The 26733-nt window shown below is 48.8% G+C and overlaps 1 protein-coding gene across 1 annotated transcript in view; it reads right to left on the bottom strand.

Annotated features, from left to right (window-relative positions):
- The window catches only part of IGLON5 (IgLON family member 5), a 142228-nt gene that overhangs the window by 37741 nt on the left and 77754 nt on the right, over nt 1-26733 (bottom strand). Inside the window, exon 2 of the mRNA XM_084814360.1 lies at nt 3871-3949. Coding sequence (XP_084670486.1) covers nt 3871-3949 — 79 coding nt within the window. The remainder of the gene's footprint in view (nt 1-3870; nt 3950-26733) is intronic.

The raw sequence follows: 26733 nt of genomic DNA, 5'->3' as shown, positions 1-26733 counted from the left end.
ATATCAGATAAGAAGTAAACCCTAGACAGGAGGGCAAAGGGTTCTGCTCCCCTCAACCACAGATGCCTTCTGAGGTCAAAGTTGGACCCCACACCATACTTGCTACATGTTTTTAGACACACGCAAGGCCCCCTCAAGCCTAAGGCCAGCTCTGGATTGGAGGGGACCTTTGGCAGCCTGCCCTTTGGTGGACCATCTCTTATGTAAGTGTCCCCTGATAGTTTTACCTGGTGGCGTGGGGGGGGGGGCAGCAGCTCTCTAACCTACCTGATGGGGGTTGCTACTCGATGACAATGAGATAATCCCCATTTATGTTCACCTGAGCTCTTTTGGAGGATTGATGGGGGTGCTAATGTGATAGTGTGTTTGTTTACAGCAGGGGTGCAACCTGTGCCCTAATTTCAAAAGCCCTCTGCAAGTGATCAGTTCAGACCTCTGGGAAGAGCGATCTGTTCTTCCCCAGCAGCCTGCTGAGTGGAAAGGATGAGGGAAAGAGCAAGAGTGTCAGAGAGAGAGAGAGAGAGAAAGAGAATGGGGTGTCAGAGAGAGATAGTGAATGAGAAGGGCTGGCAAAAAGAGAAGGACGAGAGAGGGAGAGAGAAGAAGGAGGCAGAAAAGAAGAGAGAAAGGGGGTGGCAGAAAAAGAGAGAAATGGGTGGCCTCGCCCACTTTTAGCCCTGGCTAAAATGCTGGATTCAGCCCCATACATGACCAGCATGCGGCCTCCAACAGATTACCCTCAAGGGAATGCAGCCCTCAACAGAAAAAAAAGGCTTGCCAGCCCTGATTTACCACCTGTCCCATTCTGAAGGAGGCAAAAGCACCCCATCACTAAAATCTCATCAAGTTTCCCCAACCCTCTACAGACTTAAAGAAGAAGAAAAATCCATCACAGAGATCAGTCTTGAAATACATTCGAAAGTCCCTCTGCCTTGGACCTGGTCAAGTCTCCAGCGGGAATCGGGTTCCAGAATGGCTGAGAAAGTCATCGCAAACTGCACCCTTTGTGACCTTGCTGGCAGAATCTGATGCAGAGATGGTCATTAAAAGGATGCCCTTGGGTGATGGTAGAGATGGGAGGAATCTGTCTCAAGTGAGGCCTATGTTAGGCGCTGGGGGTCTTAAGCTGTGGATTTTGGCAACCAGTATCAAGTGCTCCGTGCTGCTGCTGCAGCTGATTGATAGAAAGAGCTGCCAATCGACCTTCCACCGCACTTACGTGACGTAGCCTGACAAGAAGTTGTTCTCTCCACCCTCCAAGATCAGATGGCAAAAAACTCTGCACATGCTTGGGGAAGTGATGATTAATTCCTCAAGCCAGATGCTCTGGGCTGCAGCCAGCTTGACTACAGTTGCCAGCTATGTTCTCCACCCAGCAAGATCCTCTGTCCCAGAGCTGTAGGGAAAGAAAGACACTCTGTACATGCTCAGTGGCAATGATTTGCATATCTTGCTGGGTGGAAAGCAGGCTATCTGGAGTCCCTGCCTCCCTCGCTTTAGAAATGAATCACTGCCCATAAGCATGTGATCTCGTCTGATCTTGAAAGCTAAGCAGGGTCAGCCCTGGGTAGTACTTGGATGGGGAACCACCTGGGAATCAGGCTTCCTGCACTGAGCAGGGGATTGGACTCGATGGTCTTGTAGGCCTCTTCCAACCCTACACTTCTACGTGCTGAGTGCTTTTCTATGAAGTGGCTGGAGCTTTAAATACCTCACCCCACCACTGAAAATCACCCACTCTCATAGGCTCTTTTCAAGGGGGAGGCAGCCAGCCAGCAGGCCAAAGTTTCATCCAGCAACATTATAACTTTTACTTTGGCCCTCAGATGGCCTGATGTTCCTGCAAAGAGGCCCTGTGTCAAAGTGTTTCCTGCCCCTCTGCCACATTTCTTTGGTGCATTTCCATACTGCAAAAGGTGCCCCTCAACACATGAGGAGCCGAGAGGAGAAACTCTGGGATAGGCTAAACACGCGGCCTTGCAGCCCTTGGACTCACGTGGCTCTTCTGTGCGAAGAACACTGCCATAGAGCTACTGATATGGCTCCAGCACCACACTGAACTGATCTTCATGTGGGGTGAGGGAATATTATTCCCTCAGACACAGGGATATTACTCCCCCAGACACAGGGAAAGGCTCTCAATTTGAAAGAATGCAAGGGTATTAAAATCAAGGCCTGGTAAATTTATGCCGCACTTGACAGAGTTATTAGCCGTTCCGTAAGTCATTGCTGGCTGCTATTAACGCGTTATGAGAAGGTAATAGTGCGTTTTGCCGGGGGACCATCTTTTATTTAAATACAGTCAAGATGTTGTGATGAAACTTTAATAGACCCGGGGGGGTGGGAGGTAAATTATTGAACTGTGGCCTGGCGGCACAAAATTGTGCTGGGTTCAGAGATCAACAGAAGGGGGAAATGGGAGAACGGGGTCAAGGAATGGTGCCATTCTCTGTGCCAGGCTGGGCACTCGGATGAGTTGCAGAATGTAGCTGAAAAACCATTGGACCACTAGAGGGTGCTTTTGGAAAGGAGGTGCTGTTCCATTGCACAGGACAGGAGGCCTGTCACAGCCTGTGGCCTTTGGCCTGTACACAGTACTGTAGTGGCTCTGTAGTCTGTACGGTGGCCTGCCAAGTGGGAAGGATAAGGGACAAAGCAAGAGAGAGAATGGGGTGTCAGAAAGAGAGACAGAGAAAGAGAGAGAGAATGGGGCGTCAAAAGGAGAGAGAGTGAGAAGGGCTGGCAGAAAGAAAAAGATGGGGGGAGGGAGAGAGAAGAAGGAGGCAGAAAAGAAGAGAGAAAGGGGGTGGCAGAAAAAGAGAGAAATGGGTGACCTCACCCACTTTTAGCCCTGGCTATGTCCACTGCTGGATTCAGCCCCACACATGACCAGCATGAGGCCTCCAACAGATTACCCTCAAGGGAATGCAGCCCTCAACAGAAAAAAAGGCTTGCCAGCCCTGATTTACCACCTGTCCCATTCTGAAGGAGGCAAAAGCACCCCATCACTAAAATCTCATCAAGTTTCCCCAACCCTCTACAGACTTAAAGAAGAAGAAAAAAATCCATCACAGAGATCCGTCTTGAAATACTTTCGAAAGGTCCTCTACCTTGGACCTGGTCAAGTCTCCAGCGGGAACTGGATTCCAGAATGGCGGGAAAAGTCATCGCAAACTGCACCGTTGTCTGGGTCAGAGCGAGAGGCAGCTGAACAAGCAGGTACCAGTGGTGAAGAGGAAGCACAACTCCAGGAGTCTCTGTGTCTCTGGGCCCCTGCTGGAGTGTGGGCTGTTGGCAGGTGCCCAACCAAGCTGGACCCTCCCTATTGCCCTTTCCCATTTGTCCTTTCACCTCAGGGCCATTTTAAAGGGGGAAAACCCCAAATCAAACCCCGGAATTCCTCTAAATGTGGGTTCCTGTGATTTCATCATGAAAGGGAGTAAGTGTGGGGTTGCAGCCCCCAGTCTGCTGTGGGCACGTTATTTACTGTCAATCTGAAGATGGTAGTGAGAGGAAAGGGGTTGTGGTAAGCTGCCAAGGGAGAAGAGGTGCATATGATGGGAGCTGCATCCAAATCATGGGCGGCGGGGCCAGGCTGGGGGAGGGGGGAGACCCGGGTTGAGGAAAGCTGTCCTACAATAACACCCAAGGAGATGTCTGGGTGGATAGGGTTGGAGAGGAGGGGAGTCCTAGAAAGTTGAGAGTGGGAGGAAGGCCTGCTTTTACAAAGCTTGAGAAGCTCAGCAGTACACACCAATAATTCAACAGGGAAGATCATCATACCATCCAGCATGGGGAGACACATACTCAGACACACACCATAGACAACTACCAACCCGTACCACCACCAGTCAGAGGCAGAAAACTCACCTTAGTGTTGTATTGTCCCCTTGGCAAACTGTGTAATTTTCAGCTGCCTGATTAAAATCCGCACCCCGAACCAGCAGCCCTGTGCAGCAAAAGACACACATACAGAGAGGTTGTCATTAGAGTTTGGCCAAAGGAAGTGTGCCTCCCAGGGGGATGGCAAACTCAACACACACCTCTTTTAGTAACTGAGCTTTTCATCAGCACAACCTCTGTCAGTGTAGACATATGCAAGCTTTTTGCACTACACACGGAACTTTCAATTTCCTGTCATCATCCTGTAATTATTCTGCCTGATGTAGAGTTCTCTATGGTGCCAGAGTGACACAGTTCTACCTCAAGAGTGGACGGTGCACTAAAAAATACCGCCACTCTGCCGATATACTGAGCTACTCTGAACTACGCAATCTAATCTGGGGTGGGGTAGTGGAAAATAGCAATTGTACCCTTCTTTTTTCTTTTCTATTTTTTAAAGGGTATTACTGCATCATTAACATTGCCGTGGTTTTCTTGAAGGTATCATTGACTGAACAGGATTGCAGTACACTGAAATGTACTGCGTGATTTCTTGTTTAACTGCCAGGAGATACAAGTGCTGCATTACTTACCCCCTTTGCAAGAAATATTTTAGTTTAAGGGAGAGCAACAACACCCCCCCCCCCCACACACACACACACACAGAAGTGAAGAAAAGAGTCAAGAACTGGGCAGCTGCCCAGGTATGCTCTATAATTAATCTACTCTTGGCGGTTTAGGCTCCCAGGACCCCATTGTCTAGCATACGCTCCTCCAAAAGAGAGGGAAAGGGATAAGAGAGAAAATACTACACAGGAGTCGCATTCAGAAGAACATATGCAAGGTCAGATCAAGGGTCATCTCCACCAGGGGTGGACAGAAGGGAGATCTCCAAATATTTGGGGCTTCAACTCCCAGAAGCCCCTGCCATACGGCTAGTGATTAGGAATGCTTGGAGTTAGTCCAAAGCATCTGGGAATCTACTTCCTGCCCATCCCTGATCTACACCAACTAAGGATGGATGGATTACTCTATATCTGGTCCATGTCAGTTTTACATGTGCGCATTCGTAAGTCCATTCTGTCCCATTTACACACCAACCTGCATTAAAAAAAAACCTGCACAAAAACGTGCATTATTTTTAAATACTGTTTTCATAAAATGCACATTTTTGTATGCATACATTTTACCCTAAAACATGCACTTTGGAGGTGAGAACTGTGTCAAAAAAGTGGAACAGGGCAAAAAAATAACTGAGTTCCGATCCATTAGGCTGGGAAGTATGAATCAGGTCGGTCTGCTTAAAAATATGTACCAAACAAACTCCTTGAGCATCCCTATTTCCAACAGTGACCCATCAGATGCCCCTGGAAAACTCACCAGCAGGCGGGGCATTAAGGCAACAGCTTCATCTTGCTTGTCCCCAGCATCTAGTACTGAAAGGTATATTGCCTCTGAATGAGGAGGTTCCATTTACCTATAATTACATAAAATGGCCTTGCTAAATCAAACCAAAGGTCCATCTTGTTCACAATTCTGTTTCCAACAGTGGTGGACCAGATGCCTCTGGGAAGATCAAAAGCAGGGTGTGGAGTTGATAGCCCACCTTTGTGGACTGTGTGTGCCCAGCAGTGGGCATTCAGTGGTATACCACCCCTGAATATGGACACACCATTTAACTATTATGATGGCTAATAGGTCTCCAAGGCTCTTTCATTTTGCTCTGACTGTGTGTCACAGACCAGGACTGCCTCATCCTCAGAGGATCCCAACTTCAGAAGAAGAGGCTCTAGAGTTAATGGGAGAGGACCCAGCCATGAAAAAGCATCACAGGCATCTTCTCAGGACCCACTTCTCCCCAAAGACCCCAGGGATCAGCTCTACTGCATCCAGAGGAGGTTGCATTACCATCCTCAAGTGCTGAGGACTTGGGCCATGAGTACACTAGCATGCCACAGCTACTCCTGCATTGTTGCTGGCTGAGATGGCTAAAACAGGCTATATCTTTTTAAGAGTCAAAGCCTGTGTCACTATGGAGCTGTGCCAAACAGCCTAAACACCAATACACTCTAATTTAAGGTTCAGTCTTGCTCCGCTCCTTGTTGGAGCAACATACAGACAAGCCTGTCTGGCTTCCAGCCCCAGCACCACTCAGCTTTCCATGGTGCTGTTCTATTTCTGTCTGTGAAACCTGACCTTGCTGACCATTCCTGAAACCCTACCCCAATCCATAGCTGAATCCCGCAACCCAGGCTTCATTAGTGCCTAAATTATGCTAAGCCCTCATCACAGCAGAGACTAAACTGAACACTCTCTAGATTCCACTTGTGTGAGAAATAGGACCCAGGAGTCCTGGTTTCCAGTCTGTGAAGTAACCACTGATTGAATATATGGTCCGGCAACAAGGATGTTTTACTGCCAACTCGTATCTGGGCTGTTAGAGAGGATTTGTGAAATAATCTGACTCAAGGTACAAGTCTCTCTTCCCTTCTGTATGTGTGTATGGTGCATGTGCATGCAGAGGCTAGATTGCCTGAGGACTCATCAGTGGGAGTGCCTCATCTGATCTGCCTCAGCTCTCTTTCTCTGTCAAAAACTCCACCAATTTCCTCTTCCAGGAAGCTAATGTCAGGAGGCCTTGAGACTGCATGGATGATAGCTGGAGAAACGGTCCAGCGGTGGGAGTCTGTATGGTTTGGCCATTAACTGGATCAGATCTGATGGTGTTGAGTAACACGGCTTGCAGATATGCCTTGAGTTAGCTGCCTGTTGCGGAAGCAGCGGGGGTGGGGTGGAGGTGGCACCTGGGTCCATACAAATACCCAAACACGGCTGGCTGGCTCATCATCATAAACACAGGATATGAAGGCAATCTCAAGATTTCAAACATGCAAAGGGTTTGCATTAGTAGTACAGATAAGCCAGACGATTTATAGTTTGCAAGAGGCTGGTTTGCCCATGCAGTATTCATCGCTTAATATGTGATGATGAATGCATCAGGTAGGGATGTCAGAGAATTTCGCCACGAATCTCAGGGAGGCTGAATGCCAGCGCATTCGGCCCCCCGAAATCGGTGGTGAAACGGTCTGCCCCCCCGCCCCCCCCGGGACGGGACTTACCTTGGGCGAATCATCCTGGCGGCAGCAGCTCCGGTGGCGGTTCGGCGGCCAGTCTTCTGACCAGCTGCTGCCGCCGCCATTTCCAGTAAAAAAAAAAAAAAATGTGATAGGCCACGTAAAGATTTACGTAGCCTATCACGGCTAGATTTTTAAAAAATACTGTGATAGGCTACGTAAATGTTTACGTAGCCTATCATGGCTGATTTAAAGGAAAAAAAACCGCGCGTACGCAAATGGCGACGCCCATGGGCGCCGCCATTTGCGTTCCTTATTTTGGCACGTCTAGTCTACGTAAACATTTACGCAGACTACGGCGAAAATAAGGGGAATGCAAATAGCGTAGCGTCTACGCTATTTGCGTTCCCCTTATTTTCGCCATAGTCTACGTAAATGTTTATGTAGACTAGACGTGCCAAAATAAGGAACGCAAATGGCGGCGCCCATGGGCGCCGCCATTTGCGTATGCGCGTGTTTGTTTTTTTAATCAGCCATGATAGGCTACGTAAACATTTACGTAGCCTATCACGGCTGACTGCAGGGACGCAAACAGCGGCGGCTATGGCCTCCGCCATTTGCGGACCCGGCCGGCCAGGATTCGGGGGGGGGAGGGACGGAGCGCCTCCCCCCCGCATCTCGAATCAAATTTCGTTAAAAGGTAAGTGACTTTCGTACATCCCTAGCATCAGCTGATGACCTGAAGGTATGAACGAGCCAGATCTAAACCCAAAGTTGGACTTAAAATATAGACCAAACAGAAAGACAGAAGTGGCGGGGAGTAACGGAGGAGGGAAGACCAGTATGGGTCAAGGGTCAGGAAACATCAACCATTCTGGGAGGCCTAAATTCCAGGCCTGGGGTTCTGTATCGGTTTGTGAGGATGGCTGGCTGGGGCATGCTGGGAGTTGTAGGACTTTTTTCTATCTAAACGTGCATAGGATTGCACCCTAAAAGAGAGTTTCTGAGCACACAGAGAGTTCATTTCCCTCACTGTGCAATCATAGCTGACCCACCTGTCTACAGGACTGGGATTTAGGCCTTCCAGGACAGATAATGTAGTTTTCAGTCATTCACGACTCTCCCCCACCTTTCCACGCGTTCACTGAATGCCTGAAACGGGACAAAGTACTGGGTGAATGAGCAAAATATTAAGGTGGTGGTCAAGGATTGCCCCAAACCTAGTACTCAGGAGGCAGGGTGGGCTGCTCTAAAGCTATTTGCCTACCTGCGATGGATTTGATTCATCCTTGGCAAACCATGAGTGTAGAAGACAAACATAGGAAGCTGCCTTATACCAGGTCAGTCCATACAGCCCAGTATTGACTACTTTGACTGGCAGTGGCTCTCCAAGGAGTTGGACAGAGGTCTTTCCCATCACTTGCTAATTTATCTGTTTTTTAACTGAAGATGGCAGGGATCGAACCTGGGACCTTCTACATGCAAATACACTCTCAGTTATCATCTCCACCATGTAAAATTGCAATCTCAGTTCTCCACTTGCTGGTGCTTATGAAGTCAAAGCAGCACCATCCATGCAGGAGAGGGTGGCATCAGCAGGCTTGGGGAAGCCCCAAGGTTTGCGGAAGTACAAAAATATGTAGGCAAAGAACCAAAAAGAGTGGGGGGAGAAGCTCCAAACAGCCCAATGCAGACTGAGCATGCCCAGTGAACACAAAATGTGTCTGAGTGGCTGTGTGAGAGTGGTGAAGACACGGAAAACTGGGATGGGTGGGGGAAATGGCAGAGTCTCCTAAAAGAAGGCATACGGCCAATCTATGTTGCGCCCGCCATCTCAATGAATTCGGTGTCCCATCGGGTTAAACGCTCTCGCATTAAACCGTGATTATTCACACTCACCCATTTTCCCCATTGCAGTGCTTCATCGAATGCACAAGCTCGGTTCACACTCAAGCGTTGTGCTGTTTTCCTGCTGTTTTCCTGCACGCACTTGTCTGATCTCAGATGCTAAGCAGGGTTGTCCCCGGTCAGTAGTTGGATGTGCCTGGGAATCAGGCTTCCTGCATTGAGCAGGGGGTTGTTGTATCCCTTCAAATGAGACTAAGTTTTACCCCCTCCTATCCCCCGCTCAGGATTTTTTTTTTTTAAATTCAGGCGTTATCCTCGCAGAATTGGGGCTTCGCATGGTGTTTTTTTCAGGCATGATCTTCGAAGATTCGAAGTTGTGAAACTTTACAAGTTTGAAGCTTGGAAGATCATGCCTCAATTAGAAAAAAAAACATTGAGGAGAAGCCCCGATTCTGCGAGGATAACGCCTGATTTTTTTTAAAAAAAACAACAACATCCAGAGCGGGGGATAGGAGGAGGTAAAACTTAATCTCATTTGAAGGGATAGAACAACCCCCTGCTCAGTGCAGGAAGCCTGATTCCCAGGTGGTCTCCCATCCACGCACTGACCGGGACCAACCCTGCTTAGCTTCCGAGACCAGACAAGCGCTCGCACATCCAGCCCTTTGCTGAGGAAATGGGGGCTGCTGAAGAAGCTATGCGATCAGTAGCCGGAAGAAGACATGGGGCAGTCGAGAGCTGTGACTGGACAGGAGGGAAATACAAACACTGCCTCATATGGACAGGCAGGGGAGGGGCCTACGACCGGATTTCATAGCAAAGGTGGAAAATCAGAGCACATTAAGGGGAAATACCAGGATATTAGGGTATTGAAAGTGGGAGCACAAAAGTGGGAAATTCCGGTTCCAATTCGAGGCGACCACTGCGTAGTGTGAAAGGCGGGCGGTGAAACCTCATTGGAAGCGAAAAAAGGCGGTAAGTGTAGATCCAGCCATAGCTGGCTGGCTGGCTGAGGAGTGACTCACATTGCAGTAGTTTGTTGGAGATCCCACCTGCATGTTCTTTTACTGAGCTATGGTGATCCATTTGGAAGGCTTCTCCAAGGGTCCTTCCTTTCTTGTCTTCATGGGGCCCTGGCAATTGTATACCACACTGATGGTGTAGCATGAGTGGAAAGCCTACTGATGACTTTGGGTTCCCCACAGAAAGAACATGGGGGGGCTGCCCCCCATGCAGCGGTTACCAGCCGGCTCCATGACAGTTCACACTTTCCAAGCTCTGGCACTTGAAAACCAGTTCTGAGGCCCAGGCCCAGCATCAAAACATTGGGACAGTGTCCCTCTCTGAGCCCACCAGTCCCCCTCCTCCTGGTTGTGATTGACAGACATCAGTATCCGAGACAGATCTACGGGTCAATGCTTATTCAGCAACTATGCAGCAGGAGACCCGAGAGGCATCGTATTTATTATGGATTTATTTATTTATGTTGTTGAAGAGCTTCAAGTGACTTCCCTCCACTCACTCGCAGAGTGCGGGTCACTCAATCATGCCCCTGGCTATGTGGGCTGCTGCTGGGACAGAGGCAGAGAGGTTCAGACGGAGGCAGCTTCAAACTGTCTTTTCTGCCCCATACATGAAATTATAGACTTTCATTCCAGAATAATTATGCGTCTGAGCTAGAGACAGAAACAACTGTGTGTGCATTTGTGTGATTCTTAAGGAAATTCTCCTCGCTTAGTATTAGGGATGTATGGAAGTCACTTACCTTTTCGCAGAATTGATTCGCAGTGGGGGGGGAGGCGCTCCGTCCCTCCCCCCGGAATCCTCGATGGGGGGGAGGTGATCCGGTCCTCCCCACCCCCGGAATCCTGCCTGGCCACGGAGCAGCCAGCCAGGGCCGTCCGCAGCTGGGCTTCCGGCCGCAGACGGGCTGCTGCGGACCCAAATGGTGGCCTCCGTAGCGGCTGCCATTTGTGTCCAGCCAGGCTGCCGTGATAAGCTACGTAAGTATTTACGTAGCCTATCACGGCTGGGCAAAAAATAAAAATCAGTGTACGCAAATGGCGGTGGCTACAGCCGCCGCCATTTGCGTTCACTATTTTTTGCCGTTTTAGCCTACGTAAATATTTATGTAGGCTATTACGATGAAAAAAAAGGGGAATGCAAATAGCGTAGTGGGTGCTATTTGCGTTCCTTTTTTTCCCGCCATAATAGCCTACGTAAATATTTACATAGGCTAAAACAGCGGGAGGGGGGGAAGGAACGCAAATAGTGCCCACTACGCTATTTGTGTTCCCCTTTTTTTTCGCCGTAATAGCCTACATAAATATTTACGCAGGCTAAAAAGGTGAAAAATAGGGAACGCAAATGGCGGCCACTGTAGCTGCCGCCATTTGCGTACGCCATTTTTTGGGGGGGGCCTGGCTTGCCATGATAGGCTACGTAAATACTTACGTAGCCTATCACGGCAAAGACCAGGATGCAAATGGCGGCTGCGGCAGCCGGTCAAAAGACCAGCTGCCGCCGCCGGAGCCGCCACCTTCCGGAACATCTGCCCCAGGTAAGCTTTGTCCCGGGGGGAATCCACGGGGGGGCGGGGGGCAGGCTGTTCCACCACAGATTTTGGGGGGCCGAATGCCACTGCATTCGGCCTCACTGAAATCCGTGGCGGAATTCTCTGCCATCCCTACTCAGTATTGGTGTGCAAACATCTGAATCCCTCTTCTCCTAATTTGCCAAGGGTCATGGACTGCTCATTTTATATATATATATTTATAGCCAGCTTTTCAACCACAGTTCTTGGATATCGAGAGCTAGCAAATGGATAGGAAGGGGCCGCAAAATTCTTACCATTGTGATGGAAAGGTATGGTAGAGAGAGGGTTTGCAAATACCAAGGACCAAGGGTTTGTGTGTGTGCATGAGCATGTACAGCATATGTTTGCTTGTTTGACGTATACACATGAGGGATGTGAGAATCAGCAAAATTTGATTCATCAAGGTTCTCCAAATTCCACCTCAAAGCTTATTCCAATTTGCTCCTGCACTGAATTGTGACTTAGTTTTTTTCTTTTGCACAAAAATTTGTTCATCTTTTTGTGCACATTTTTCCAAATGTATGTATCAGTTGGGCGCATTGAAAGATATGAATATTGAAAAATATAAATTTCTCTCCCCTGGATTAAAGTACGTTCGTGCACATTTTGGGGAAGTACACTTTTTTTTCATTCACGTATTTCAAATGTACACATTTTTCAACCAAATTTTTTTTGGCTGGGAAGGGGGGTTCGCAAGCTTGGAATTCTGGTAAGAATGAAATGAAACAAATTTCTCATACATCCCTAATACACACACAGTGGAATTTCTGACAGCGAGGGTCAGCCCACCCAGGGTCAAGTTGGAGGGTAGGTTTTGGCCCTCAGTGCCATAGTTCTCCCATGTTCTATGCTCACCCGCCCCCAAAGGAATGAATGGCATCCATAAGACAAAGGAAAGACAGCAGCAGGGTGGGGGGTACTTGAAGATATTATTGGGGCCAGGCCTAGAAGCACCATGTGGCATCTTTGCACAGCTGCCAACTCTCAGGGTTGGATCAGAGCCTAGAGAGCCCCAAAGCAGTTCTGATTCTGAGGAAGAGTTAGAAACTGCGGGAGAGGAACCCGTGCGCGTTTCAGAGGAGCAGCCAGGGGGAGAGTCCCTCTCGGTACACATTCCTGAGAGTGATAGTGACCCTGGCAGCAAGAGGGCGGAGCAACAGCAGTTTCTGGACACTAGGCGCTGGTGCACCCTCAAGCATGAGATGGCGGGTGCTAAGAGGCAGCACTCAGCCTGCTTGGCGCGACGGCAACAGCAGTGCCCTGATGCCCCACAGGAAAGGGGAGTACTCTCGCCTCCTAGCTCATAAGTACAGTGGTTACCTGATTTCCCCTCCAAATGATTCCTAAGGTTAGAACCCCCGAGTAGGCAGCTCTCTTAAGTCTCACTCGTAGGATCAAGCAATTAGCATCTGTAAGCATCATTAGGTTGAATGGGAATAAAGCCTTGGAAAACAGCCCTATTGTCTGCATGTTGATTCTGGCTACCTGAGGATTTCAGAAGGCAGCAGGGGCGACCTCCTGACAGCAACAGCCAAATCTGTGAGAGCCAGTGTGGTGTAGTGGCGAGAGTGTTGGACTGGGAGCTGGGAGATCCAGGTTCTAATCCGCACTCGGCCATGGAAGCTCACTGGGTGATTTCGGGCCAGTCACAGATTCTCAGTCCAACCTACCTCACAGGGTTGTTGTTGTGAGGATAAAATGGAGAGGAGGATTATGTATGCCGCCTTGGGTTTCTTAAAGAGGAAAAATGGTGGGCTATAAATGGAATGAATGAATGAATGAATGAATGAATAAATAAATCTATCTATCTATCTGCACAGGGTCATGACATCATCCTGTTCATGACATGATCTCTAATAGGGCAGAATTACCCATATGATTCATCCAGGACAGAGGGAGGTGCAGTAGCTCATGGGCAACAGAACTGAAAAAGTCCACTCCCACTCCCCCCCCCAAATTATGTCCCCCCCCCCGGACAATTTCCACCCTAACAAAATCGCTACCAATGTCCCAAACTTCAAAAGTAGAGAATATTTGTGCAGCCCTAATCCATACCTGTGGTTGTGAGTATGGAACTGGAGGAGCAATTTCCCCCAGCCCCCTGAACCCCAGGCTGTTTAAACCAGAATAAAAAGGTGTGATCTACTATGTGTGCACGTGTGTGTGCCTGCGTGTGCGTGCATTTGTGTGCCTGGGGAATTCAGACACAGGAAAGCCTGGCTGACCTTACTGTTTCTGAAATCTGCCCACAGATCAGTGACGTGGTGTGTGTGTGTGTGTAGGGGGGGGAGTTCGCCTTGGCCCTAGTGGTGAAGCGGTTGATTAAGATTCTGTCTGGCTGACGGATAGAGCCGGACAAGAGCTGCAGAGGCAGACAGTTACTTTGCATGCAGAACCAGGGAGAAGGTGACGAGGGAAGAAAGAGACACAGACAGAGATCAATCACAGCCCACACAATGGCAGCTTTCCTCAGCGATGCCCCCGCGAGCCTCTGGCTGTCGTTTCTCCCCTCCGCCCCAAATTCATATGGTGCTCCTGACACCTTGCCTCATGGATCCCTTCAATGTTCCTGGAGGGCAGAGGCGGCAAATTTCAGGTGTCTCCTCTGCCCCACGTTGTGTCCCTCCTCCAGCACCAGACAGATAGCTCTCCTCCATGGCAGGATCAGGTATCTAATTGGTGGCTCCTGCTTGGATGTAACACCGTGATTGCTTCATGTTCCTGCTCTGGCTACGAGTGGCGACTGTCAATATTAGGTGGCTGGCACTGTGGCTCCTAAAGAATTTGATGGTTACAACAGACACTGCCTAACCCAGCCACCTCTCTTCTGCCTGGACCAGGATGCCTCCTTTTTAACTCATACACCAGCACCATGAAACACTCAGTCTGCATCATACCTCACCTGGAAATGCCCACTGCCAACCCCAGTGCCAACAGGCTGTTTAGGGAAGAGGTGTCCCTGGTCATGGGCAGAGTGCTTTCCTGTCACCATTCAAGGCAAATTCACACATGCAAGTCGCTCAGCATCACACTCCTCTAAGGGCAATTATTTATTTATTTATTTATTTATTTATTTATTTATTTATTTGTGGCATTTATATCCCGCCTTTTTTCCTCTTGCAAGGAACCCAAGGTGGCTTACATTATCCTCCTCCTCTCCGTTTTATCCTCACAACAACAACTCTGTGAGGTAGGTGGGGCTTAGAGTGTGTGACTGGCCCAAAGTCACCCAGTGAGCTTCCATGGCCGAGTGGGGCTAGAACCCGGATCTCCCGGCTCCCAGTCCATCACTGTCACCGCTACACTACACTGGCTCTCAATTATGGATCCTTTGAAGAAGTCCAGGTTCTAGCACTATGGGAGAGGGGGAAAGTGATTTCCTTTTAGTTTGTCCAAAACCATTCATATATATATATTTGTAAAACATGATAGCTCAGTAGGGGGGAAAGGACTGCAACAGGAAACTGAAGATGTCAGTTTGATTTAAGAACATTGATTTAAGATTTTCAAAACAAAGGTCCATCTCAGCATTCTGTTCACCCAGTGGCCAACCAGCTGTTGACTGGGAACCCACAAGCAGGACACAAGTGCAGCAGCACCTTCCTACTCATGTTCCCCAGCAACTGGTGCACATAGGCATACTGCCTCTGATACTGGAGGTAGCATAGAGCCATGAGGACTAGTAGCCATTGATAGCATTCTCTTCCATACATTGGTCCAATCCCCTTTTAAAGCCATCCAAATTGGTGGCCATCACTACATCTTGTGGTAGCGAATGCCAGAGTTTAACTATGTGCTGTGTGAAGAAGCCCTTCCTTTTATTTAGTCTGAATCCCCTACGAATCAGCTTTTCTATTTCTGGGACATATCGATGTGACCACCACAGGGCAAAGCTTTGCTAAACTTTGGGGACCGTGGGATCAGTGATGGGGCACATGAGTTACATGCAGAAGGTCTCAAGTTCAGTCCTTAGCATCTCCTGGTAGGGCTGGGAAAATCTCCTGCCTGAAACCACTGCCAGTTACTGAAGATAGTACTGAGCTATATGGACTTAGGGCAGGGGTGAGGAAACTGTGGCCTTCCAGGTGTTGAACAACAACTCCCATCGTCCCTGACCATTGGCCATGCTGGATGTCCAAAACATCTGGAGGGCACCAGGTTGGGGAGGTCTGAGCTAGGGCATGGGTCCCAGTAAACATGTCAGGGCTCTCCAACCTGCGGCACCAGCCACTTTGGTGTAGGTTCTCTCTCAGGCCCAGTTCAGTATGGCACCACAACTCAGTGGAGGATGGTGGCTCCGATGTCAGTGGGGCAGTGAATCTGCTTCATGTTTCAGAGCATCTTTACACCAGCCTAAAATCCTGCATTTAAAATGGGGCTTTCTGCTTCCGTTTTAAATGCAGGATCACAATGACTCCCTTTTTGACGTGCTTCCTTTCCCCCCTCCCCTTTCCCCCTCCTTCTCCCTGTATCTGAGTCTTCCATATCTTTCACTGATCTCGCTCCTCTTCTTTGCCGCTTTTCCTCTTTTCATGGAAGGAACACAAGCGGAACATAACTGGGTAATTTGATAGCTCATTATCTATGATCTATTTAAAAATGGAACAAAGGGCATTTAGTGCAGGAGATGCCTTGGAGGTTCACAGCATCATCTAAAGAGCCCACAAACGTCCAGAATTGAGCCATCTCAATAGCAGAATAAAAGCTCTGTGTGAAGGAGCCCTCAGTCAGAACTCTAAAAGAGCTTCCAAGCTGCTTCCACACCTTGGATAACTCCTTTAGAGTTGCCACTGCTTCTGACTGAAACCCAGAGTGGATCCAGAGCCCCACTGGCATTGGACCCACCAGCCTCCACTGCCGCAACGGATACTTTCCCCTCCGCTCCCCTGCCCCGAGTGGGGGAGTGACTCTCAATTCGCAGGAGATACACAGCCCCCTTCTTGCTGGTGGTGGAGAAAGTGGTTACCACATGTTTCATTTTGTGCACCTCTCAGGGAATGGAAGCAGATGGACGGCTCCAAGTCCCACCGATATATGGCAGTGTACAAACACAATCACTGGAAAATGGGAAAGAAACCCCATAATAATAATATGCACATCATCTGTTTCAGCCTCTAAACCAGGGACTCCTGTGGTGCTCTGATCTGAGCAATAAATTGTTATTATTGCAATGTTGTATAGCATCTTCCCTCCACTTGTTGGCACCTGGGGGTGCTTTATATTAAACGTAGCAAACAGGAATGTTGGACTAAATGAACCTCTGATCTGATCCAACAAAACTGTTTTTTTATTGGGAGGGGAGAGTCCAGGGGGACACGCAAAACATAAGAAACTACCTTATACCATATCAGACCCTAGGTCAGGACTAGAGAACATGTGGCCCTCCAGATGTTGTCGGACTCCAACTTTTATCAGTCCCAGCCAGCATGGCATCTGAAGGACACCAAGTTGGGGAAAGATGCACTAGATCCAGGATGGTCCCCAGGCTAGGGGGATGAACTGCGAAGGTGCTGAAACAGTGCAGGCTGGTGGCTCAGAGTTTGGTGGGGCTGTGAGGACAACGTGGAGAAGAGGAGGGTCATGTAAGCCACCTTGGGTGCATTGCAAAAGGGAAAAAGGCAGGATACTAAATCAATCAATCAATCAATCAATCAATCCTATCTCATACACTACAATCATCATCAAAAGCCCTCCTCCATATTCCTCCTCCAAGGGAGGCTCAGAAGGTGGCAACAAGGGAGAGGGCCTTCTCAGTGGTGGCTCCACAATTGTGGAACAACCTCCCCAGTGAGGCCCATCTGGCACCAAACATTGTCATCTTTTGGGCACCAGGTTAAGCCTTTCCTCTACTCCCAGGCACTTGAGAGCACCTGGGTACTCAGTGCAGCACCAACATAGGTTGGAGGGCTGGCGGAGGGAGGGAGTCACTGTGGTTCATACAACCTCCATCTCTATCACCAGGAAACTACTCCATCTTGGAGCAGGCTTTGAGGGTTTGCACCTGGTGTTGGACCACAGAGACAATTTGGGGATGCTGCTGGTGTACCGCCCACCCTGCTTCCCAGCAGCCTCTCTGACTGAGCTGGCGGAGGTGGTCTCAAGTGTGTTGTTGGAGGAACCCAGGATGGTAGTTCTGGGTGACTTCAGCTTCCACACTGAGGCTGTTTCTGGAGCTCCAGCTTGGGGCTTCATGGCTAGGGATGTCAGAGAATTTCGCCACGAATCTCGGGGAGGCCGAATGCCAGTGCATTCGGCCCCCCGAAACTGGTGGCAAAACGGTCTCCCCCCCGCCCCCCCCCGGATGGGACTTACCTTGGGCAAATCCTCCTGGCGGCGGCGGCTCCGGCGGCAGCTCGGCGGTGGTTTAGTGGCGGCGGCCGGTCTTCCGACCGGCTGCTGCCGCCATCATTTCCAGTAAAACAACAACAACAACAACAACAACAAAAACGTGATAGGCTATGTAAAGATTTACATAGCCTATCACGGCTAGATTTTTTTAAAAAAATACTGTGATAGGCTACGTAAATGTTTACGTAGCCTATCACGGCTGAGTTAAAAAAAAAACCCGCGCGTACGCAAATGGCGGCGCCCATGGGAGCCGCCATTTGCGTTCCTTATTTTGGCACGTCTAGTCTACGTAAACATTTACGTAGACTACGGCGAAAAGAAGGGGAACGCAAATAGCGTAGATGCTATGCTATTTGCGTTCCCCTTATTTTTGCCGTAGTCTAGGTAAATGTTTACGTAGACTAGACGTGCCAAAATAAGGAATGCAAATGGCGGCGCCCATGGGCACCGCCATTTGCGTACGCACTTTTTTTTTTTTACTCAGCCATGATAGGCTACGTAAACATTTACGTAGCCTATCACGGCTGACTGCAGGGACGCAAACGACAGCAGCTACGGCCACCGCCATTTGCGGGCCCGGCCGGTCAGGATTCGGGGGTGGAGGGATGGAGCGCCTCCCCCCCTGGCCAGAATTTCAGGGGGGAGGGACGGAGTGCCTCCCCCCCGGACAGAATTTCAGGGGGGAGGGATGGAGCGCCTCCCCCCCGGACAGAATTTCGGGGGGAGGGATGGAGCGCCTCCCCCCCACCGCGAATCAGATTTCGTAAAAGGTAAGTGACTTTCGTATATCCCTATATGGCCTCCATGACAACCATGAGGTTGTCTCAGTTTGTCATTGGCCCAACACATGAAGCAGGGCATCCCTTTGATTTCGTTTTTGCTCCAAGCTGTGAGATGAATAATCAGAAAGGGGGGTCCAGGTGACCCCATTGTCATGGTCAGATCATTTTCTGGTGAGATTTGAACACATGGTGTTACTTCCCTCCTGCAGGGGTGGGGGACCCATTCGGACAGTCCGCCCCAGGAGACTGATGGAGTCCGATGGATTTCTGAATGCTCTTGGGGATTTCCCAGTGGAGAAAGCTGGTGATCCAGCAGAGGCCCTAGCCTCACTGTGGAACAGTGAGATGCAGAGGGCCAGCAACTCAGTTGCACCCAAGTGCCCTCTCTGGTGCTGTGGAACTAGGGATGGCGGAGAATTTCTCACCGAAACTTCGGGGGGCCGAGCGCCAACATGTTCGGCCCCCCGAACAAGTTTCGGGGAGAAATTCTCTGCACACACCCCCCGGGACGGGACTTACCTTTGGCAAATGTCCCTCCCTGCGGCGGGTCCGGCCGGTGGTTCGTCAGGTCTTCGTCCGGGGCGGGAGTGGCAGCCAGTCTTTTGACCGGCTGCCGCCGCCGCCACTCCAATAAAAGAAAAAAAAAACGCCCCCGTGATAGGCTACGTGACGATTAACGTAGCCTATCACGGCTAGATTTGCAAAGTCAGCCATGATAGGCTACGTAAATCGTCACGTAGCCTATCACGGGTGACTTAAAAAAAAAAAGCGCATACGGATAATGGCGGCCCCCATAGGGAGCCGCCATTCCCGTTCCTTATTTGGTCGCCGTAGTCTACGTAAAGATTTACGTAGACTACAGCGACCAAATAAGGAACGGGAATGGCGGCTCCCTATGGGGGCCACCATTTGCGTACGCGCTTTTTTTTTTTTTTAAGTCACCCGTGATAGGCTACGTGACGATTTACGTAGCCTATCACGGCTGACTTTGCAGATCTAGCCATGATAGGCTACATTAATCGTCACGTAGCCTATCACGGGGGCGTTTTTTTTTTTTTAACCTTTAATTTCGCGGCTGGGCGAGGCGAGGCGAGGCGCCTCCTCCCTGGCCTGAATTTCAGCCGGGCGAGGCGGGAAGCCTCCCCCCCGGCCTGAATTTCGGCCAGGCGAGGTGGGAAGCCTCCCCCCCCCCCGGCCTGAACTTCGCGGGGAGAGCAGCGAAGCGCCTCCCCCCCACCGCGAAAAGCTGCGAGACCAGGTAAGTGACTTTCGTGCACCCCTATGTGGAACCCATTCTGCTCCCTGTTATACTGAGGAGCTATGGGCAATGAAACAGGCTGGACATCGGCTAGAGCACAAATGGTGCAAGTCTTGAAGCGAAGATGACCGAGCACACTCTAGAGCACATAATCGTGCCTACTGTATGGCGGTGCGGGCAGCAAAGAAGGCTTACTTTGCAGCCTCCACTGAGTGCTCAAGTAGTCATCCAGTGGAGCTCTTTCAGGTGGTCTGGGGGCTGTTTACACTCTCCCCAGCAAGGACCTGCTGTGACCTTTTTGCATCGCACTCTGAGGACAAAAATGCTTGTCTCCACAGCAAACTTGATGCTGTTGTTAGTGCAGTTCCAGTTGAGGTGTCTGACGCCACCATCTGCCTGATTTTGTGGGATCAGTTTTAGTTATTGTGGCCTGATGACATGGACAAGGTGCTTGCAGCTATGCGACCAACCACGTGCCCTCTCGATCCTTGCCCTTCCTGGCTAATAAAAGCTGGCCAAGGGGGTATGACTGGGCAGGTCCAGGGTATGGTGAATGCTTCCCTTCGGGAAGGGGTGGTCCCTGCTGTCCTTAAGGAGGCAGTAGTGTGACCACTCCTGAAGAAGCCCACTCTGGACCCAATGGTATTAGACAACTACCGCCCAGTTGCAAATACCCCCTTTTTAGGGAAGAACAACTGCAGGGACTCTGGGCAGATACTGATTATCTAGACCCATTTCAATCTGGGTTTCCTCCTGGATACAGGACTGAATCAGTCTTGGTTGCCCTGATGGATGACCTTTATTGAGAGAGGGATAGGGGGAGTGCAACCCTACTAATTCTGCTCCATCTCTCATCAGCTTTTGATACCACTGACCATGGTATCCTCCTCAACTGACTCTGTGGGATGGGTATCGGAGGCACTGTGTTACAGTGGTTCCGGTCCTTCCTGCAGGGCCAGTTTCAGACAGTAACATTGGGTGACCATTCCTCAGCCCCTTGGCAGTTGAGCTATGGGGTTACGCAGGGTTCAGTCTTGTCCCCAGTATAATTTGACATCTATATGAAGCCGCTGGGAGTGGTCATTAGGGGATTCGGAGCCAAGTGCCATCAATATGCTCCATCTCCCTGTGACATCTGAATCAGGAGAGGTTGTGCAAGTCCTGGACCAGTGCCTGAACTCAGTAATGGGCTGGATGAGGGCCAATAAACTGAAACTGAATCCTGGCAAGATGGAAGCCCTGTGGGTGAGCGGTTCCCGAGTCTGGGAGATAGGCTCATTGCCTGTTCTGGATGGGGTTGCACTCCCTCTGAAAGATCAGGCATGTAGTTTGGGGATACTCCTGGATCCATCATTGCTGCTGGAAGCCCAAGTGGCTGTGGTAATTCAGAGTGCCTTCTACTAGCTTCTGCTGGTTCGCCAACTATGGCCTCTCCTGGACAGGGATAGCTTGGGCACAGTGGTACAGGTGCTAGTAACCTCAAGACTGGATTACTGCAATGCGCTCTATGTGGGGCTGCACTTAAGGCTGCTCGAGAAGCTGGAGCAAGTGCAGAATGCAGTGGCTTGGCTGTTGTCGGGAGCTGCCCCTTTTCAGCATGCAACTCCTTTGCTGAGGGAACTGCACTGGCTGCCTGTTCTCTACCGGGCCAGGTTTAAAGTTTTAGTACTAGTGTATAAAGCCCCAAACAACTTGGGGCCAGGATACCTCAGAGAGCACCTGCCTGGTCACTGAGGTTTTTGGAGGGCTTGCTCCTGGTGGTTTCACATGGACCTATGGCCTGATTGGAGTCCACCAGGAAAAGAGCCTTCAGCGAGATGGCCCCCTTTCTTTGGCATTCCCTGCCCCTGGAGGTCAGGCAAGCACCAACAGTGCATTCGTTTCTGGCACCTACTGAACGCAGCACTGTTCCAGGAGGCATTTTTCAATCAACCAGTTATGGTTTTTATTGGCATTGTGTGTGTGTTTATAACTATAACTTTAATGTGGTGTTTTAATCTTTTATTCTTTTACTGTTTTATTTCTTGTGTTCACCGCTCTGAAATCTGTGGTTGATATGGAGCAGTATATAAATATTGTACATAACTAAATAAATAATTTATTTAATTATTTATTTAAGGTGGTTCTTGTTGTTTAAAAATAAGGGATTTTACTGTTGGTTGTTTAAAATGATTATGTTCTGGTAACCTGCTTTTCTATCATGCTATTATATTGTATTTTTAGGGTTTTCATCTTGGTAAACCACCCAGAGAGCTTTGGCTATTGGGCGGTATAGAAATGTGATCAATGACAAGCCATGAAATGTATTTATTCAATTTATATACTGCAGTGGAGGCTGGTAGCACCTATTTTGGTGGGGCTCTGAATCCATTCTGGGTTTCAGTCAAAACCAGCCAGAACTCTAAAGGAGCAATCCAAGGTGCTGAACCCCTTGGATTGCTCCTTTAGAGTTCTGGCTGGTTCTGACTGAAACCCAGAATGGATTCAGAGCCCCACCAAAATAGGTGCTACCAGCCTTCACTGATATACTGTCCAACTAGCAGATGGCCTCAGGGTGGTTTACAGGCATTAAAAAAAAAAAAACACCCTGTGACAACTATAAAACAACTAAGAAAATGATAAATACAACAACGAATGTATCAAAACATTCAAAATTAAAAATATTTTCTAAAAATATTAATACACCTTCTTGTGAAATAACACCATGGTCCAACAAAAGACCTCCTGGCTCAGAATCCATCCCTACTCCCTCCTGCACCACTGGGCTGATCCATATGGATATGTCCCCCTTCCCCTCCTGTCTTTTTTTCCTCGTTGGCTAACTGCCTTCGTGTCCCATCGGCATACGTGGCTGCCCGTCAATATCGTTCTTTCTACCTGAAGGAGTCGGGAAGGTCAAACCTGGGGAGATGGGGCTGCATGCCTCACAGCGCCAAGGCTCTTTTCCTCCAGTCCTCGACAAGACATCCTCATCCCCTTGCCTCTGTCGACCTCAATACTGAACCGTTGCGCTTCAGTTTGGATCTCTGGCTCCAAAATACAGCTCAGCAGCTTTGTGGGGTAATCCTGTGCATGTTTAGACTGGATAAAAAATCCTACAACTCCAAGCATTCCCCAGCCAAAGGAAACTCCTACATCTCCCAGTCTAGCTGGCTGGGGAATACTTGGAGTTGTAGGACTTTTTTCTGTCTATGCATGCATGGGATTGTGCCATTATTCTGCTACTTCCACCTCCCTTTTTGACATAGCCCCCCTCCTCCAGGCAGACATGCATGTTCCCTTTCAGATGAATGTGAACTTTTGTTTTTTCCGGAAGGTTCTTGAAATGGAATGGTGCCACTGTTGGGAGTGGGTGGTTTTGCACTAGTGTGTGTGTGTGTCTGCCTGCCTGTGTCTGTGTGTTTTTCTTCCTTTTGAAAGGGGCTATGTGAGTCCTCATGAGGTAAAGAGGCTAAGTGCTCCGGCTTTAACAAACTTAGATAGTAACACATTGCTTTCACTACAGAAAGTGCTTTAAAGCGTTCAGAGCGCGTCCGCTAAGGTGGAACATAGCAAGCTGCCTTATCAGATCATTGGTCTATGTAGCTCAACATTGTCCACATTGACTGGCAATGGCTAAGGATGCCCATCGCTGGGAGATCCAGTTCTTTTTTGCCTCGGCGGAGTTCTGCAGCAAGTACGGCTTGATTTGCATTTGCAAGCCGAGCTGAGGGCTTTTCCCTGAACTCCGGGAAAATTTTGCACATTTTTTCAAGTTCTGCAATTTGTGCAAATCTCTGAGTGATCAGCGCACATGCCTGAGTTGTTTGTGCAAATGTCCCAGCAATTTGTGCAAATTATGGTCGAAACTGCTCAAATTCGGCCATAATTTGCCCAAATTGCTCAGACATTTGCACCAACCACTCAGGCATGTGTGCCAATTGCAGAATCTGTCTCCCCCCCCCCAAGTGCAAAATGCATGGAAAATCCACAAACTGGCCCAGCTTGCTGCAGTCAGGTGCTGCAGCAGGAACCGGACAAAGCAGGAACCTAGGAAAACTCATCAAACTCTACCCCTGAAACATTTCTCCAACATCCTAGCAGCAGTTTCCCATGTTTTCAGGTAGATTTTTTCCCCCCAGTTCTGGTTTTCCTTCAGTTCATATAAATCTTTTCCCCTTTTTTCCAGCTGTACCAGGAGATGCTAAGGATTGAACCTGGGACCGTCTGCATGCAAACAGGTGCTCAGCCACCAAGCTATGAACCAGGCAGTGCCCTGGGCATGGTGAAGAAGTGCTTCATTTTTTTCTGTCCTGAATCTCCCACCGTTCATCTTCATCGGCTGGCTCTCAATCCTAGTATTATGAGAGAGAACATACACTTTCTCCACACCATGCATAATTTTATAGTAGGAATGTATGAGAATTTCATTTTTGCTCGCCAAACATGCAAGCATGCCCCATTTGAAGCCTCGAACACAAGCGCGAGAACATGCGTGCAGAAAATATTTGGGAATTGTCAAACACGTGCTTGCGTTTGTCTCCTTCCTGATTCCCAGTTCAATTTGTGCAAATTTCCTACTTTGAGCAAATTTCTTCAGTAGAACGAATCTGTTCCACTTTAATCTATGCAGGAAAATGTCACAAATTTGGGGACACTTGCACAAATCTCCCATTCGATCACTGCTCAATTTGTGCAAATCTCCCATTTGCACAGTGAGCAGCGATCGCAAAGCGTGAAAGGAATCAGGCACGAGGCGAGTGGCAAGACAATGTTTGGGGAATCCTAGAGATCTCAAATATCGCTTGTTTGTCCATCCCAATTTTATACACCTTCAGCATGTTTCGGGCAACTCATCCTTTATCTAGGCTAAAAAGCCCCAAACATTCTAACCTTTCTCTATAGGTAGCAGCAGCTGGTGACTACAGTTCCAGAGGGGCAGTGATTCCATTCTGGGCTTTAGTTACTACCAGCCAAAACTCTAAAGGTGCTATCCAAGGTGCTCAACCATATCCCCAAAATTGTTCAGCACCTTGGATAGCACCTTTAGAGCTTTGGCTGGTTGTAACTAAAGCCCAGAATGGAATCATCACTTCTCCAGAACTGGAGTCACCAGCCTCTACTGTTTAAAGGGGAGTTTCTCCAGCCCTTTGATCATTTTGGTTGCCCTTTTCTAGACTTTTCCTGCCTCTCCAATATCCTTTCTGAGACGCAGTAACCAGAACTGTACACAGTATGGGAGGGGCCATCGCTCGGTGTGACAGAGCACCTACGTAAGCGTAAAAGGAGCCCTTCAGACTTCAATATTTTCTTGCAGGCCCCATTCATTAATAATAATAATAATAATAGACAATCAAACACACCATAAACAGGGTACTCATAGGCACTGTCTGCTAGGGTTTATACAAATTATTCAATTTGGAAATGTGAGCACACACTTGTCCCCATCTTGGGTACAATATACATGTTTGTTTACCCTTTTCTACTTTTGCCACGGGCAATTTGGGTTTCTTAATGCTTCCAAAGTACTTCCTTAAGTACGGACCTGCATCCCCTTCCAAGATGCACAAGGGAGGTAAAGCCCAAGCCCGTTTCAGAATCCGAGCATTTGACCCAGCCTCAGAAATGGGTCCAAGGAAACCGCTTGCCTTCCCCAACCCCAAATCTGGTGACCCAGATGCAGGCTGGCAGCATCACTCAACAAAACAACAACATCACTCAACAAAACAACTTTGCATCTTGAATTGTGCTTGAGAGTGAGCCAATGCAGACAGTACAGCCCTTCTGTGCTGCCTGGCATTGTAATAAAAACATCACCTAACTCATTTTGCCTCTCCTTAATCTCTGGGACCAACACGGCAACAGCTGTCTATATCCCATTACTATGAAAGATACAGGAACTCGCCATCTGAAAATGGAAAGTTCGCAACGTGAAGATGAAGGGAGGCAAAATTAACTGTGACGTCTACTTCTTGGGCGATGGTGAGAAACAGAATATCATTCCCCAAGGATTTTTTTTCATCCATATTAACCTTCTGCTCTGCTTTGATATGTCACGTCGCCCTCTATATACTGGGGAACAAATGACTTCACCGTATTGTTTGATGGGGAGAAAGAGAGAGAGTTCTGTTTAACTGCAAAGCTTGCACATTCTTCTGCCCATGGAAATCAGACATAAAGGGAAATATAATTTTAATCCCATTCCTATCCCTTCACCCCAGAATACAATAGAACAGAGAGGCAGCAGGAAACTGAGCTGGGTGCAAATTAGATGTGGCTTTCAGCATATCTTAAAATCCTGTGCTTGGCATGGGGAAAACATTTCTATGCCTGTAGATCTAGGCCAATGGCTGTGCTGGCTGGGAATTATGGGAGTTGCAGTCCAACACATCTGGAGGGCATCGGGTTCAGAAAGGCTGCTGTAAAGTAAGCCCTTATTATTCCCCCCATAGTGCTATCTGGGCAGCTGAGAGGGAGTAGGTCACATTCATAGCAGAGGCACTCTTGACTGAGGGCTGTCCTGGCTCCTGTGGCTCCTGTACTTGGCCACTACACGACACCAGGTTCAGGGGGCAGCTTTACCAGTTCAATCTCTGCTTGTCCGGACTCAGACACCAGTGGAAGCTACAGGAATCCTGCTTGAAAAATGGTGCCAACTGTAAATATAGATAGACTTAGGCTGAGACACTAACTCCAACTCTATCTAGATGGAGACAGCCTTTCTACAATTATCCACACTCTGTGGGGCTGCCTCTGAAATAAGTCAAGAAACTTCAGTGTGTCCAGAATAGGGCTGCAAGCTTGTTAATTGGGACTGACCAACACGATCAAATTGATTGATTGATTGACTGATTATTTCTACTGGATTGTTTGTTTGTTATTCCAGTGCGCTGGCTGCCAATCTGTTTCTGGGCCTGATTCAAAGTGCTGGTGTGAAGGTTTGAGGGCTACAGAGGCAAAAGAAAA

This window comes from Heloderma suspectum, chromosome 10 (genome assembly GCF_057233095.1).
Source record: "Heloderma suspectum isolate Gila_16-S chromosome 10, 16-S_ref, whole genome shotgun sequence".
In the NCBI taxonomy this organism is placed as follows: Eukaryota; Metazoa; Chordata; class Lepidosauria; order Squamata; family Helodermatidae; genus Heloderma; species Heloderma suspectum.
This window is presented reverse-complemented; position numbering and strand designations above follow the sequence as displayed.